Below are 18,769 nucleotides of genomic sequence, written 5' to 3' on the forward strand. Positions count from 1 at the left end.
GTAGTCAAAACAGTCAGGTACCGGCATAAGAACAGACACAAAGATCAATGGAACAGAATAGAGAACCCAGAAATAAACCCACACCTTTAAAGTCAATTAATATTTTATAGAGGAAGCAAGCACATACAATGGGCTAGATAGTCTATTCAATAAATAATGGGAGAACTGGACTGGTACATGCAACAAAATGAAACTAGACCACCAATTTATACCATACACTAGAACAAACTCAAAATGGATAAAGAACTTCAATATAAGTCATGATACCATAAAAGTCCAGGAGGAAGACAGGCAGTAAAATTTCAGATATCCCGCATGGCAATATTTTTGCTGATATAACTCATAGGGCAAGGGAAATGAAGGAAAAAATAAAACAAGCAGGATTACACCAAATTAAAAAGCTTCTGAACAGTTAAAGAAACCATCATAAAAAGGAACCAACTGTATGGAAGAACATATTTGCCAACAATACTGTACATCGAACAAGGGTTTAATATCCAGAATATATAAAGAACTTATACGAATCAACACCAGGAAGATAAATAATCCAAATTAAAAATGGGCAAAGGACCTAAATAGACACTTCTCCAAAACAAATGAACAAAAAACCCATTTTTTAAAAGAATGATATATTCTTCAAGTATAGAATACTATATATATATATTTATGTATAAATATATATATAAAATACTGGAATCTGAAGTATAAAAGCTTTTAATTATATTTACATAACAAGGCAATGTTAAATGGTTAAAAATTTGTAACTTAAAAAGCTATAATTAGAAATGTTATTTTTAAACCTGTAAAGTTCTATATATGTACAATAACATATATAATAAATTATATACTAATATTATATTTATATTACATACTGTATAATATTAATATATAAAAATATATAAAATTTTAGCAGACATCCTGGCACGTAGTAGACATTTACTTTTATTTTCTGAATAATCTCTACATTAATCAAGAGTAACAGCAACATTAAGAATATAAAAAGTTATAGATAAAAAAGAGACATTCAGCAATCTCAGAAAGATACTGAAGAATTGGAATTCAAAAACAATTCTTGGTTCATATACAGATGAGAACACAAAGTTTGATAAATGAGGATAGAGTACTTGGGAGAAATGTGCCAAATTAAGGCATTAGAAGTAAGACCAAAGAGAGAGAGGAAAGGAGAACTCAGTGCCTGTGAATCCAGATGGGAGATTAGATAGTCATTCTTCACACATATGAGTTATTCTTTATTAACTTTCATAATTAAATATTATTTAGAATAACTCTAAAAAGCAGTTCACACATGAAAACATAATTGAACAGATTAGATGGCTTACTACAGATGGCCCAATTTATGATGGTTTGACTTACATTTTTTTGATTCTTCAATGGTGCGAAAGTGAATGCAGTCAACAGAAACCATACTTCAAATTTTGAATTCTGATCTTTTTCTGGGCTAGTGTATGTGTATGATACACTCACATGATGGGCAGCGCCAGAGAGCCATAGTTCCTGGTCAGCCACACAATAATGAGGGTAAACAACCGATGCTCTACATCGTATTGTCTTGCCAGCAAGTTTTGGTATTGTTTTGTGTTTTTGTATCCTATCATGTCTACAAAATGCCCATCTGCATCTCCTGCTTTTAGTGAGAAGAAGACCAGGAAGGCAATTACTCTTGAGATGAACTCAAGTTTACTGTGCAAGATGAGGCAGAAAGCCATAATTACATAAATTACATGAAATATTCAACACTTCATTATAAAATAGGGTTTGTGTTGATAATTTTGCTCAACTACAGGCTAAATATAATTGTCTGAGCATGTTTAAAGTAGGCTATGCAAAGCTATGATGTTTGGTAGGTTAGGTGTATTAAATACATTTTGGACAGGGGATATTTTCAACTTATAATGGGTTTATGATGATGTAACCCCATCATAAGTTAAGAAGCAACTGTAGTTGGCTGATAGGTTCTTATAGTGAAAATCCAATACGATTTTTAAATTAAATGGTAGATAATTATATCTATGCATAAAACAAAGATTTTTCTCATATTTAACGTTGAGATAAACAGAAATAAAAGTAGCCATAAAGCCATTGGAATAATAATTTTTTAACTTCACTGAAACTGGATATTCACAAAAGAATATTATTCTCAGCATTATAATATTAATTCAGCCACATAATTTCCAGTTGGAATAAATCTCCACCTACTTTAAGTAATTAATGCAACTCAATCTGGAGAGTGAGAAATTTATGAAAGGTCTGCATCTCTTTCGTAAGTCTGAAATTCTTGGAAACTATGTATTAGGCATTTATAAGATGTTCCAGCCAGAACTGAAACCTTCAACACAGGTCAGAAGTCCAAGCATGACACAGGATCCAAACAGCTAGTACAGTTTAGCTTTAAGACAGGTGACGGGATCCTAGTATAACAGCAGGAGAAAAAATGAAGAACCCTAAAGGAAAAGCTTTGACACATGGAGAAAAAATGAGAAGATTCTGTTTTTATACTTATGCTAAAAAAACCAAATAACCTGAGACATTACATATAACTTACTGGGAATATGAACAATTTGTACTCTGAGATTCTCTTACTTGAAGAGTTGAATAATTGACTTGAATAATTGACTCTTAGTTAGATATACGGCAGCAGGCAAAAAAAGAGGAAAAAAAGAAAGAAAGTAAGAAAAGAAAAGCCATGGAAACAGTGGGAAAAGAATTAGAAATTCCCTCTTGGGTGGTCCTCTAGGTTATGCTGTAGCAAACTACCCAGGGAAATTCAGAGAAAATGTAGCTAAAGAGGCTGTCTACTTAAAATAAATCCATAATGTGCCACAGATTAAAAACTAAATATCTGTTAACAGCAATACAAACTTATTTTTTCAAAAAAGAGAAAATTCAATAGTATTTCTTGAGTTATGAGGTGGTAATATATGAGAGAAAATGAGACTAATTAAATAGAAAACTTTAAGAACAATCAACCAGAAGCAAGTGCTGCCCTGAAACTATTAGAAAATTTCCACACTGTAGTCATAAGAAAGTTCTAAGTACAAATGAATAAAAGTAATCAGTTTTTAGTGATACACAATGTCCTGTATTTGAACCATTCAGTACGTGGACATGTGCAAGTGTTTGTTTTCCACAAAGTGGGTGTGTTTTCAGTCTGTTTATGCTAAATATGTGGTACTTCATTTACTCCACAGTAGGAGCAGACAAAACAGGCCAAGAATTTTTTCCCAGATGGTATTTGTGAACTCCTGTATCTCATCCACGTAAACACAGAGTCTGTTCCGGTTTGCTGTGACTTAGTACAAAGTATGAATGTTTAGTTAGCTAGAAGGCTGTTTCCATTCTGTGATTCATGAGGTCCCCATGGTACCTCTACTTCCTTTATTTTATGCAATCACAAATTATATTAGTTTGTCCTATTTTGATAACCCTTATAATTGAAGTTCTGCACAGAATATTTTATTACCTTTTTAAAACATACACATAAACCATTACTGAGGTAGCAAAAGTGACATCTCACAAAAGTGGCGATTAGGATTGAACAGTGCCTAGCATGAGCTCCTTCTACCAGGAGAATAACTGCCAAATTAAAAAGCATTAGAACTAAGAGGTGAGGAGGAGGATATAGACAACTCAGTGCATGCTGATCCAGATGGGAGATTTAAACAATTACTTTTCACACATATAAATTTGTTACTAACTTATCCAATTAAAGATTATTAGCATAACCCTGAAAAAAATTGGTTCTGATATAAAAACAGTACAACAAATTGAATAGCTTAGTAGTTACCTGGTAGATTAATACAGTGAAAATCAAATATAATTCTGAAATGAAATAATTATATTCTAAACATAAAATGGAGAAGTTGTCCTACATTTAACTTAAAATGAATTAAAAAATGAAAGCAGCTATTCAGTCATCAGAAATCATGACAGGTTGGGAACTTAAAAGGGTGTTATTATTGACAGCATCATAAGAGCAATGCACTCACTGATGCTGAGGTGCTGAGTGTAGTTCCCAGGGATGAACTCGGTAGTTCCGCTCTCCCTGCTCCAGTTGTGCTGCCTCTATAAAGGCTCAATACTAGACAAAGCCTGAACACTATTCTCCCTTTTTGTCTTTTTGTAAAAATGAAAATCCTCTTCAGATTTATTTCAGTTAGTGGAAACAGGTACTAAGGTAGGTCTTTCGTAAAACTGAAGTCATGTAAGATAAACTTTCGAAAAGCCAGGGATGCTTCCTTGTATTCATATTTTCATTATTTAACATATTCTTAACCTTCATATAGAACCAGTGAAGGAGAGTTAACTGGGACCTGAGCCAGTCAGCATCTGACAAGTGGAAGAGAGTAGAGTTAGATGAAATCATTTAGAACAGAGGGTGCACCTGGTTGAAGTACCAAGCAAGAAACTGGGAAAGAATGAGAGGGCAAAGGAATAACAGAGGTCAAAGGAACAAGTGACAAAAGAAAAGATTTAAGAAAAAACTTACATATTTAGTCTATTGTCGGTCTTACTGTAGTATTTCCCAAATGAAATAATATGCAGCTCCTGCGAAAACAATTACCAAAATGTCCACCTCCCTCAGCCATGATCCAGAACTTGGTCCATCTGTAGATTCTGAATGAACCCTATGACTGGGCTCCAGTCCCTCCTAGCTACAGTCTGCATGTAGCCCTGCTGGCACAGGAATCAGGCAAGAAATACTCCCATATCAGATTGAAATTATAGCAAGCATTTTTTTGACCCCAAAGATACAGAATAGGAACTCAATAACAGACGGACAACTGGAAAATTCATAAATTGTGCAAATTCAGCAACACTCTTCCAAATAACCAATAGGTGAAAGAAGAAATCAAAAGGGAAGACAGGAACTATATTCAGACAAAAACAAAATCTTAACAGAACAAAACTTCTGGGATGCAACAAAGTTAGATCTATAAGGAAAATTTATAGTAATCGATACCTATATTAAGAAAAAGGATCTCAAATTAACAATCTAACTTTATACCATAAGAATAAGGAAAGAACAAACTAAGTGAAACAATAGGAGAAGGAAGGAAATAATAAAGATTAGAACAAAAATAAATAAAATGGACACAAAAATCACAGTAGAAAAAAATCAATAAAACTAGATTTTTTTCAAGAGATAAACAAATTGACAAAACCACCAATGGAATTGTAAAAGTAGGATACAAAGCATCATATGAGGCTACTAGGAACAATAATATAAAAACAAATTGAGTATCCTAGATGCAATGAATAAATTACCAGAAACATACAACCCACCAACACTGAATAATGTAAAAATAGAAAATCTGAACATATCATAATGACTAAGAAGTTGAGGTAGTAATCAAAAACATTCTAAAAAAAGAAAAGCCTAGCAACAGACAATTTCACTGGTGGATTCCACCAAATATTTGAAGAAGAGTTAATGGTACGCTTTCTTTCCTCCAGTCCCAAACTCGATTTACAAGGCCAGCATTACAATGATACCAAATTCATATAACAACACTATAAGAAAAGAAAATTACAGGCCAATATATCTGACAAATACAGATTCAAAAATTATCAACAAAATACTAGCAAACCAAATACAACAGCACACTAAAAAAATCATACACTATGATCAATCTGAATTTATACTTGGGATGCACGAATAGTTCAATATACGTAATTCAATATGTATGCTATACCACATAAATAGAATAAAAGTCATATTATCATTATAAAAATGCAGAAAAAAAGCATTTCACAAGATTTAAGAACCTTTAATGATAAAAGCTCTCAACAAATTAGGTACAGAAGGAACATAACACAATATAATAAAAGTCATATATTACAAACCAATAGCTAATATAGTACTCAAGAGTAAAAGAATAAAAGCTTTCCCTTTCTCTCTAAGATCAAGAACACAGCAAGGGTGTGTACTTTTTTATCACTTCTTATTCAACATACTATTGGAAGTCCTACCCCAAAAAATTAGGCAAGAAAAAAAAAAGTATCCAAATTGGACAGGAAGATGTAAAATTGTTTCTCCTGAAGATGAGATCACATTATGTATAGAAAACCTAATGACTGCACAAAAAAATCTGTTATAATTAAAAATCAAATTCAGTAAAGTTGACGAATACAAAGTCAACATACAAAAATCAATTTTTTAAAATAAAATAGCAATAAGCTGTCTGAAAGAGAAATAAAGAAAACAATCACATTTAAAGTAGCGTCAAAAAAAAAATAAAAATACAGCACTTAGGAATAATTTAACCAAGAAAGTGAAATATCAATAAATTGAAAATTGTTGAATATAAAACATCGATGAAAAAAAATTGAAGACAACATAGACAATTGGAAAACTATCCTGTGTCTACAGATTGGAAGAATTTATATTGTTAAAATGTCCATACTAGACTTCTGGCCAAGATGGAGGCATAGACAGACATGCTGCATCTGCCTCCACAACTAAGGAGGAATACAACGACCTCAAAACTAGAAAAACCAGAAGTTCCAGAAAATCAAAGTGCATGGAATGCCAGCAAACAAAGATATAAAGAAGAAATGCTCATCCAGACAGGTCGGAGGGGCGGAGCCGGGGCGGAGAGGATACGATGTGGTGGTGGCGGCAGCGGCAACAGCAGCAGGCCAGAGGAAAGTGAAGTCACATGTTTTAAAAAGTCAGGAGGGACACCTGGGGAGTGTTCCCAGCTCCTCACCAGAGCAGCTCACTGTCCCAGCTCTGGGGAAAATCAAGCTTCATTGCTTTTGACTGTGCAAACCAGTGTGGGTTGAGACGGAAGGAGAAACTGCCGGTCTCAGCAGAGTCCGCTTGTTTAAAAGGCCCCCATGGTCCTAGAACATCCACAGACCAACCCACTCTGGGAATGATGGCCAGGGCAGCAGCTAGAGGGGTGCCAGTTCGGTGCAGAAGTGAGAGAAGTGCCTGGAAAAGGGGCAAGTGCTGGGCAAAGGGCATTGGTCCTTCTCAGACCCCTCCCACCCCCCCACAGCACCACAACCTGGTGAAACAGGTCACCCATTACTGACGAATCCCCAAGGCTCCGCCCCTTACAACGTAACAGGAGCGACAGCTCCACCTGGGACACGGAAGCAAACAAACACAGGAGACTTCCGGCCAAGATGGAGGCTTAGACTGACACGCTCTGTCTCCCTCCACAACTAGGTAGGAAAACAACTACTGCAAAACCGGCAATAACCAGAAGTTCCAGAAAATAAATGGAAGTCCAACATATGAAGTTATAAAGAAGTGGTGCTCATCCAGACAGGTAGGAGGGGCGAAACCAAGGAGAAGAGGTCAAACTGAGCTGTCTGCGGCAGCAGCAGTGACAGCAGCAGGACAGCAGTAAGCACAGAAACCCGTATTTAAGGGGAGGCGAGAAGCACCTGGGGAGCACCCCTGGCTGCAGACCAGACCTGTCAGCTTGTGATTCCAAAGCTGGGTATGGCAGACCCCCATTGCCTTGGACTGTGAGGCATGGTGCGGGTGGGGACGGAGGAGGAGGCTCCTGGTCTCTCAGCGAAGAGTGAATGGCAGGAATCCATCTTGGACCCCCACCCCCGCAGAAAACACCACAGCGTGGTGAGACGGGTCACCCGGTTGTGACGAGTGAACGGGGCTCCGCCCTGTGTAGCATAGGAGGTGTGACAGCGCTGCCCAGGAAGCAAAGGTAAACACAAAACTGTTCAAGATGGCACAGAACATGATAGAGATCCCGGTGATGCAGTTGACCAGACAGCAAATTTCTCATCTAATGAAGCAGCAGATAGGAAATCTTTCTGAGGCACAGTTCAGAGCTTTGCTTATAAAAGTGCTTACAGACCTAACAGCAGATCTTATACATGACAAGGAAGGAATGAAGGCTAGTCCTGCTGAAATGAACAAAAACACATATGAAACTAGTGGTGAGGGCAAGAAAACCAGGGGTTAAATCAACAAATCGGAACATAGGGAAGAAACAAAGAGTCAACCAGTACAGAAGCAGGGAATGAGAAGTGAGGAAAATGAGGAGAGGCTCAGAAACTTATCAGACAGCTCTAAATGGGCCAACATCCGAATAATAGGGTTGCCAGAAGGTGAAGAAGAACTAGAAATTGAAAAATTATGTGAAAAAATAATGAAGGAGAACTTCCCTAACTTGGGGAAGGATAGACTCACAGGTCCAGGAAGCACAAAGAGTTCCAACAAAACGGGACCCAGAGAGAAGCATACCAAGACACATTATGATCAAAATGTCAAAAGTTAAGGATAAAGAGAGAATTTAAAAGCAGCAAGAGAGAAGAAGAGAACTATGTACAAAGGGGTCCCAATAAGACTTTCAGCTGATTCCTCAAAAGAAACTCCGCAAGCAAGAAGGGACTGGCAAGAAATATTCAAAGTAATGAAAAGCAAAAACCTACAGCCACGATTACTCTATCCAGCGAAGCTGTCATTCAGAATAGAAGGGCAGAGAAAGTGCTTCAGGACAAAGTAAAACTGAAGGAGTTCATCAGATCCAAACCACTGTTATATGAAATGTTAAAGGGACTTGTTTAGAAGAAGGAGGATCAAAACTATGAATATTAAAATGAAAGCTGTATCACAACAACCAACAACAGAAGCTAGGGAACCGAAACAAAGACAAACTAAGTAGGCAACGAGAGTGTGAACAGAATTATAGGTATGGGGAAAATTATGGGGGGAGGTCAGCAGGGAGGAGGAAGGGGTGAAAGGGAGGGAGATGGTACAGGAATTAAGAAGCATAGTAGGAGGGAGTGGAGTAGACAGGAAAATGTTGAGAAGAACTATATGCACAGCCAATTGGCATGGGCTAAGGGTGGGGTACAACTGGAGGGAGGGATGTCACTGGGTGGAGGGCAACAAAGGGAAAAGAAATTCGGACAACTATAACAGCATAATCAATCAAGCATATTAAAAAATATATGTCCATACTACACAAAGCCATCTATAGAGTCAATGTAATTAATCCCTATTAAAATTCCAAAGACATTTTTCAAGAAATTAAAAATTCTTTAAAATCAAAGAACTGATATGGAATTCTAAAATTCATATGGAATCCCAAAAGATCCTGAATACCCAAAGCAATCTTGATAAAAAAGAACAAAGCTGGAAACATCACACTTCGCTGTTTCAAACTATACTACAAACCTACAGTAGTCAAAACAGTATAGTATTGGTAAAAAGCAACACATAGACCAGTGAAAGAGAATCAAACCCCCAGAAATAGACCCAGGTATATATATTGTCAACTAATACTTCACAACTAAGACATAAATACTCAATGGGGAAAAGACAATCTCTTCTTTAAATAGTGTGGGAAAACTGCATATTTACATGCAACAGAATAAAATTGGGCCCCTATATGACACCACCCATAAAAATTAGCTCAAAATGGCTTAAAGACTTAAATGTAAGACCTGAAACTAGAATTCCTAGAAGAAAACAGGGGGAAAGCTCCTTGACAATGATCTTGGCAATGATTTTTTTTGGATATGACACTAAAATCACGGGAAAAATAGCAAAAACAAACTAAAATTTTATCAAATTAAAAGGTAAATAATAAGTAACAATCAATAAAATGAAAAGGTAACCTATGAAATAGGAGAAAGTATTAGTAAACCATTGATCTGATAAGAGGTTAGTATCCAGAATACACAGGGACCTCATATAATTCTACAGCAATAATAATAATAATAATTATTTTTTCAGCTATAAAGGATGGGAGTCAAGAAGCCTCAATTCTTGTTCCACTCCCACCACTTAAGCTTGTAACTTTGGGCCAATCATCTTTTTTCACTTGGCCATTCGAATTAGGAATAATAATATCTACTTGGTTTTCTTCACTGAGATTTAATAACAATCAAATAAGACATATAGATGAAAGTGTTGCTAAACTTAAAAAGGGGAAAGGATTGAATAGACATTTTTCCTAAGAAGATATACAAATTGCCAACAGGTACATGAAAAGATGCTCAACATCATTTATTATTAGAGAAATGCAAATCAAAACCATAGAGATATAACCCTACACCTGTTAGAATGGCTATTATCAAAAAGATAATGAGATAGCAAGTGTTAGCAGTATGTGAAGAGGGCACCCTTGTGTGTTGTTAGTAGTAACATAAATTGATACAGCCACTATGGAAAACAGTATGGAGATTCCTCAAAATACTAAAAATAGAACTACCTTTTAAAAAAAATATGCTTTATTGATTATGCTGTTACAGTTGTCCCAATTTCTTTTTCCCTTTGTTCCCCTCCAGCAAGTGACCCCCTTCCCTCCAGTTGTCCCCCCGCTTAGCCCATGCCAATTGGTTGTGCACATAGTTCTTCTCAACATCTTCCTGTCTACTCCACTCCCTCCTACTATGCTTCTTAATTCCTGTACCATCTCCCTCCCTTTCACCCCTTTCTCCTCCCTGCTGACCTCCCCCCAATATGTTCCCCATACCTATAATTCTCTTCACACTCTCATTGCCTACTTAGTTTGCTTTTGTTTCAGTTTCCTAGCTTCTGTTGTTGGTTTTTGTGGGTACAGTTTTCATTTTAATATTCATAGTTTTGATCCTCTTTCTCCTAAACAAGTCCCTTTAACATTTCATATAACAGTGGTTTGGATCTGATGAACTCCTTCGGTTTTACTTTGTCCTGGAAGCACTTTCTCTGCCCTTCTATTCTGAATGACAGCTTCGCTGGATAGAGTAATCGTGGCTGTAGGTTTTTGCTTTTCATTACTTTGAATATTTCTTGCCAGTCCCTTCTTGCTTGCGGAGTTTCTTTTGAGGAATCAGCTGAAAGTCTTATTGGGACCCCTTTGTACATAGTTCTCTTCTTCTCTCTTGCTGCTTTTAAATTCTCTCTTTATCCTTAACTTTTGACATTTTGATCATAATGTGTCTTGGTATGCTTCTCTCTGGGTCCCTTTTGTTGGAACTCTTTGTGCTTCCTGGACCTGTGAGTCTATCCTTCCCCAAGTTAGGGAAGTTCTCCTTCATTATTTTTTCACATAATTTTTCAATTTCTAGTTCTTCTTCACCTTCTGGCAACCCTATTATTCGGATGTTGGCCCACTCAGAGCTGTCTGATAAGTTTCTGAGCCTCTCCTCATTTTCCTCACTTCTCATTCCCTGCTTCTGTACTGGTTGACTCTTTGTTTCTTCCCTATGTTCCGATTTGTTGATTTAATCCCTGGTTTTCTTGCCCTCACCACTTGTTTCGTATGTATTTTCATTCATTTCAGCAGGGCTAGCCTTCATTCCTTCCTGATCTTGTTTAAGATCCACTATTAGATCTGTAAGCTGTCTTATAACCAGAGCTCTGAACTGAGCCTCAGAAAGATTTCCTATCTGCTTGTCCAATGAATCATGTATTTGGTGTATGGTCAGCTGTATGATTGGGATCTCTATCATAATCCCTGCCATCCTGACAGTTTGTGTTTACCTTTGCTTCCTGGTTGTGGCTGTCACACCTCCCATGCTATAGGGGACAGAGGTCCATGCACTTGTTATTATTGGGTGACCCATCTTACCACACTGTGGCACTTTCTGTCAGGGCGGGGTCCAAGATGGATGCCTGCCATTCACTCTCCGCTGAGAGACCAGGAGCCTCCTCCTCCATCCCCACGCCCTCCGGCCCTCACAGTCCAAGGCAATGGGAGTCTGCCTTCTTCCGTGTTGGAATCGCGAGTTGACGGGTTTGGTCTGCAGTCAAGGGTGCTCCTCAGGCCCTTCTCGCCTCCCCTTAAATACGGGTGTCTGTGCTTATCGCAGTCCTGCAGCCGTTGCCTCTGCTGCCGCCGCTGCCAGCACAACCTGACCTCTCTGCCCTGGCTTTGCCCCTCCTACCCATCCGGACGAGCACCATTTCTTTATAAATTTATACACTGGACTTCCATTTATTTTCTGGAACTTCTCATTATTTCTGGTTTTGCGGTAGTTGTAGTCCTTCTTAGTTGTGGAGGGAGATGGAGCATGTCAGTCTTGGCTTCCATCTTGGCTGGAAGTCTGGATATTGGTTTTTTATCCAAACTACCGTGTTTTTTTTTTTAAGTCCCCATGTTTTCTAATGAATATTCTGCTGTGTTTCAAATCACTGTTCCCCTATGGTAAAACAATATATGGCTACTTTCAGCTATATTACGACTTTAGTATTCAGTAATTTGAACATGTATTTCTTTGGGTTTACCCTGTTTAGAGTGTGCTCAGATTCTTGAATATGAAGACTTATGTATTTCAGTAAATTTCAGAAGTTTTCAGCTATGATGGTAATTATAAAGCCCATTTGCAATAGCAACAAAGGAGATTAAATTAAGGAATAAATCTAACAAAATATATATGAAGCCTGTAGAAGAAAAATGTTGAAACACTCCTGAAAGACACTAAGTAGTCCTGAAAAATGTAAAAACATTCCCTATTCTTAAATTGATTCAACATTCTAAAGATGTAGTTCTCTCTAAATTAATAAATTCATGCAGTCACAAAAAAATATCAATGAGCTATTTTAAAGAGTTACAAAATTTAATACTAATGTTCAAATCAAAAAATAAACATATGAGAATACCCAGGACTTCCAACCAAGATGGAGGCCCAGACAGACATGCTATATCTCTCTCCACATTTAAGAAGGAACATAACTACCTGAAAACTAGAGACAACCAGAAGTGCCAGAATATTGAGCTGCATGGAAGTCCAACAAAGATATAAAGAAGAAACACTCATCTAGACAGGTAGGAGGGGAGGAGCTGGGGCAGAGAGGACATGGTATGGTGGCAGCAGCAGTGGTGGCGGCAGCAGCCACAGGCTGGCAGAAAGCGCAGTCACATGTTTTAAAAAGTCTGGAGGGACACCTCGGGAGCGCTCCCAGCACCAGACCAGACTGCGCAATTCACATTTCCAGCACCAGGGACAATAAAGCCTCATTGCTTCTGACTGTGCAAACCAGTGGGGATTGGGGCAAAGGAAGAAACAGCTGGTCTTTCAGCAGAGTCTGCTTATTTAAAGGGCACTCACAGTCCTAAAACATCTGCAGACTCACCCACTTGGGGAACAACAGCCAGGGAAACAGCTAGAGAGGCACCAGTCCCATATGAAGTGGGAGAAGTGCCTGGGCAAAGGGCAACTGCTGAACAAGCAGCATTATTCCCTCTCAGACCCCTCCCCCACATACAGCGCACATACAGCGCCACAACATGGTGAAACAGGGCACTCTGTACTGATGAATACCTAAAGCTCCACCCCTTACAACATAACAGGAACGACAGCTCTACCGAAGACACAGAGGCAAACAAACCCAGGGGCCTGTCAAGATGAGGAGACAGAGAAGTATGGCTCAACAGGGGGAACGGATCAAGGTTCCAGTGGGGGAACTAAATGATGAGGAGATACTCAACCTAACAAATGAGGAGACCGGCAACCTAACAGATGCAGAGTTCAAAACCCTGGTGATAAAGATGCTCACAGGCTTGACAGATATGCTTCAGTATGGCAAATGCATAAAGGAAGAAGTGAAGGCTATGCCAAATGAAATGACGGAAAATCCACAAAAAACCAATGCTGAAGGGTAGGAAAACAGTGTTCAAATCAATGATTTGGAACATAAGGAAATAAAAAACAGTCAACCAGTACAGAATGAGGAAACAAGAATTGAAAAAATGAGGAGAGGCTTAGGAACCTCTGGTACAACCTTAAACGTGCCAACATCTGAACCATAGGGGTGCCAGAAAGAGAGAGGAAGAGCAAGAAATTGAAAGCTTATGTGAGAAAATAATGAAGGAAAATCCCCCAAATTTCACGAAGGAAACAGACATACAAGTCCAGGAAGCACAGAGTCCTAAAGAAGCTAGACCCAAGGAGGACCACACCAAGACACATCATAATTAAAATGCCAAAGGTTAAAGATAAAGAGAGAATCTTAAAAGCATCAAGAGAAAAGCAGAGAGTTACCTACAAAGGGGTGCCTATAAGACTATCAGTTGATTTCTCAAAAGGAACTTTGCAGGCAAGAAGGGGCTGGTAAGAAGTATTCAAGGTGATGAAAAGCAAGGACCTACAACCAAGATTACTCTATCCAGCAAAGCTATCATCCAGAATGGAAGGGGAGATGAAGTGCTTCCCAGACAAGGTAAAGCCAAAAGAGCTCATCACCAAGCCATTATTATATGACATATCAAAGAGACTTACTTAAGAAAAAGAAGATCAAAACCATGAACATTAAAATGACATGAAAATCACAACTACCAACCCTTGAATCTAAAAAAATAAAAACATAATCCAATGAAGCAAACCAGCATAGGGACTGAATCATAGGTATGAGGATCATTGGAGGGTTACCAGCTGGGAGGGGGAAGGGGGAGAAATGGGGAAATGGTGCAAGGATTAAGAAGCATAATTGGTAGGTACAAAATAGACAGGGGGAAGTTAACAATAATATAGGAAAGGGTGAAGCCAAAGAACTTATATACACGACCCATGGACATGAACTAAGGGGTGTGGGATTACTGGAGGGAAGGTGGGTACTGGGCAGAGGGAGCAAAGGGAAAAATAAATTGTGTCTACTGTAACAACATAATCAATAAAATATACTTAAAAAGAAAAAAGAAAAAGAATAGCCAGGAGCACACTGAGAAAGAAAAATTATGAGGTGAGATTAGCTATAGCAATCTTTATTTAAAACATTACTATAAAACCTGTATAAATAAAAATGTTATATTAGCACCTGGAGAGACAAATTAACCATTGGTATAGAAAACAGAATCAGAAATATACCCTAATGTATATGCTAATTTTGCATATGAAAAAGGATGTACCCAAATCATTAAGGAAAGGATAGACTTTTTAATAAACTGATGATATAATTGGGTAGTCATCTGAGAAAAGATTAGATCCATAGCTCACACAATAACAAGAATAATCTACAGATGGATTAGGGATCTAAATGTCAAAAATAAAACACATACAAGTATTAGAAGACAAGACTGAGTGACTTCCTCTTTAAACTCAGTATAAGAAAAGTCTTTCTAACTATGATTCAAAATCCAAAGGCAATAAATGATTTACACATTTGACTATGTTAAAATAAAAAAACAAGTCAAAAGATAACTGACACACTGCATGAATATATTATTAACATATACCACAAAGGACTGATAACACTAATATATATCAAATATAGAATAAAAATCTGAATTTAAAACGGGGAAAGAACATGAAAGAGTTCCTATCACTGGTATAACATGAGTAATAAAAATGATATTACTGAAAATGATCCTAAAAATGAAATTTAAATATACATTAGTGTATACATATTAAAAATTTAATAAATAAGTGGTGATAAAGGATAGCTATTCTTTTCAAGATAACTGAGATTAAAAAACAGAAAAGGAAAAAAGGAAATAGAAAACCACTATTAGCCAAATACACAGCAATAATTGTCTCAAACAAAATACACTGATGAATGTTAAAATTTCTGGGCAAAAATTTTCAGAGAAAAAAACTTTTCAGTCACAAAATATATCTTCCCTAAGATACTTATTAACAACGACATGAAAAAAAATGTAACTTTATTACAGTGAAAAAAAACTTAGCATATATCACCTTAACCAAGTTATTAAGGTTAATATCACAAATAAGACATATTAACAACATAAACCTATTGATATGATATACTTAGAAAGACGCATAACCTCTGTGGTATTCTTCCTCTAAAAGCAGAGCCACATTCTAATCAGAAGGAAACATTAGACCAACTGAAAAAGAAGAGTATTTTACAATACAAATGCCTGGTACTTTTCAAAAGTGTCAAGGTCATGAAAGATAAGAAAAGACTGAGAAACTATCGTAGATCAGAAAAGACTACAAAGACAACAAAGGCATGATAACTAACTAGAGTGTATTATCCTGGATTGGCTCCTGGAGCAGGAAAGGACATTAATAGGAAAACTGATGAAATTCAAATAAAGTTATCATTTTATTAAGAGTACCGTACCCATATTATTTCCTGGTTCTGATCATTGTACTACAGTTATGTCAGATGTTAACAAAGGAAGTTGAAGTGTATCTAGGAATTCTCTGTACTATGTGTGCAGTATTTTGATGTCTAAAATTCAAAATAAAAAAGTTTTAAAAATAGTTCTAGAAATACTAAGCTTATATAGTGATAGAATACAGATTATAAAACCTGTTACCATGGGTTAGAGAATGAGTGAGAAAACTAATTTACACAGGCAGCGCATGGGAAGTTTTTGTGATGAAGAAAATTCCTGTATAATGATTATGTTGGTAGTCACATGACAACTTTGACAAAGTTGTCAAAACTCATTGAACTATGCACTTAAGCTGGTTGGATTTTGCTATATGTAAACTATACCTCAATAAGGAGACAAAAAATATTCCAAATATAAATATAACCTTTAAAGAAAACAGGTTTGGATTGCAATCCCAACATAAACAGAATGCAGAGGAGAAATACCAAGTAAGATTATATATGTTCTTACCAGATTAATTAGCTGAGTGTGTACCACATCTTCTACCAAAACTGCTGTTTCATGAAGAGGCCTCCTAGCATCACCTAAAGAAAACCTGTAAAAAAAAAAAAAAAAAGAAAAAGATAAAAGAAATTAATCACACCAATATTAGGAACTATAAAACTAAGAAAGGAAAAGGTAAAAAATATTTATTATAATAATCTGTTTAATAAAGTAGAAACTGTTCTCTCAAATGACAGAGTGGATGTACAATTTTCTATAGAGAAAGAACTGCATCTCTTCTACATAAGCTGAAAGTTCCAAAATTTAAAAAAAATGCAGTGCTACCTATGCTATTTCTTGATTTGTGTAGACATGTTTAAGGGTTTTTATTGTTTCAAAATGCAAAATAACACTTCATAACACTGGCAACCAGAAAATCATGGTACCATATCCAAACTGCCAATACAGTAATATAATAATAGCCATACAGAAAGTTATAATAGTATATAGTGTAATTAAAATAAAAGTTGCTAAGGAAAATGTATGTAAATACTATGTTATCATTTCTAATTATACACAAATTGATTATAAAGAATGGATTACAAAACTGTTTTGAAAAGTCCTATTCTCAACTTTCAAATGGACTGGATGTGCTGAGAATCACTTCCTGGTAGAGAACATTGGAAAATGCACAATACTATATTAAAAACTCATATTTAAAACAGCAGTAGGGAAGAAAAAACAGAAGTCAGGCATGATGAGAAAATACAGTTCCACAGGATAAAAGAGCCCTGCAGCCTAAATTTATTCATAGCCTGGATTTTCAACTAGCATAGTACTCAAAGTATAGGAAGAAATGCCCAGACCCCAAGCAAGGTAGGTCACTCTGCAGAACCTAATATTGAGAAAAGCTGAGAAAAGTAACACACAGATGGTGATAAGTTCAATGTGTGAATTAGGAAAATACTTATTCCACAGAAGGCAGCTTGCCTATATGACCCAAGGCTATAAGTGAAGAGAAAAACTATGGTACTGTCCTGAGAGGATAGACTAATAGACAAAAAGTAAAAACAAAAGCAAAAAAAAAAAAAAAAAACGAAAACAATAGATAGATAAAAAATAAATCCTTACATATATGGTCAACTTATTTTCCCTACTGGTGGAAAGAATATCTCATTTGGAAAGAATAGTCTTTTTGATAACTGGTGTATTGGTGTCGGGGAATGAACTCAATATAGATCAAAGACCTAAAGAACTACAGCTACAAAACTCTTAGAACAAAGGGGAAAAAATCTTCATGATCTTTGATCTGGTAATGGTTTCTTAAGTATGACACCAAAAGCATAGGCAACAAAAGAAAATAATAAATAGAATGGACTGCAACAAAACTAAATCCTTTTATACATCAGAGACTATTAAAAGTGAACACCTTCGTTATGCTCACTGATATATTCAGTATTTAGCTCTTTGGACTGTGTGACCAAAGTGTCCCTTCCATTATTTTAAGTTACTTCAAATTCCACTATAGAAAAAATACAAAGTCATCAAAGTGAAATCATTGACTAAAAGATAAAACAGCAAACTCAATTCATAACTCTAGTAAAGAGCTTGGTGTGTTTTTAAGAGAGTTATGAACTGAATTTGCTGTTTTATCTTTTAGTCAATGATTTCAATTTGATAACTTTGTATTTTTTCTATAGTGAGACTTGAAGTAGACAAATGGCCAATGGGTATATGAAAAGATACTTGCCTTCACTAGCTATTAGGGAAATGCAATCAAAACCATGAGCTACCACCTCACACCCATTACAATGGCTATTATCAATAAAATAAGTAATAACAAGGGTGTGGAGAAAAAGGAACCCTCATTCACTGCTGGTGGGAATGTAAACTGGTACAGCCACCATGGAAAACAGTGTGGAAGTTCCTCCAAAATTAAGAATAGAGTTAACATATGACTTAGCAATCCCTCTCTGGATATCTATCTGAAAATTTTAAAAATATTTTTTCATAAAAATATATGTACTCCTATGTTCACTGCAGCATTATTCAGTGTCCAAGACATGCACACATAAAGTTTTACTCACTGACATGAGAAAACATAATTATTGTTCCAGTTTCCCTAGGACTATAGGATTTTCCAAATAATTCTCTACCAAATAAATCAGATTAATTAATACTAAAAGGTCATGATTTATTTTATGCAAGAAATGGACAAACCAGTAAAGTTTCTTTTAAGGGAAAGAATGAATGAATAAAACTTATATGTTTAC

The 18,769-nt window shown here is 36.4% G+C and overlaps 1 protein-coding gene across 5 annotated transcripts in view; it reads right to left on the reverse strand.

The window, feature by feature from the left end:
* SUPT3H (SPT3 homolog, SAGA and STAGA complex component) overlaps positions 1–18,769 on the reverse strand; it is a 502,007-nt gene that overhangs the window by 243,478 nt on the left and 239,760 nt on the right. For all 5 annotated transcript variants that reach the window (XM_090282521.1, XM_090282522.1, XM_090282518.1 and 2 more), the window contains exon 3: positions 16,524–16,608. In XM_090282521.1, coding sequence (XP_090138647.1) covers positions 16,524–16,608 — 85 coding nt within the window. The remainder of the gene's footprint in view (positions 1–16,523; positions 16,609–18,769) is intronic.

The sequence above is a fragment of the Furipterus horrens genome, unplaced genomic scaffold (assembly GCF_987537825.1).
Source record: "Furipterus horrens unplaced genomic scaffold, mFurHor1.1.pri manual_scaffold_6, whole genome shotgun sequence".
NCBI classification, from domain to species: Eukaryota; Metazoa; Chordata; class Mammalia; order Chiroptera; family Furipteridae; genus Furipterus; species Furipterus horrens.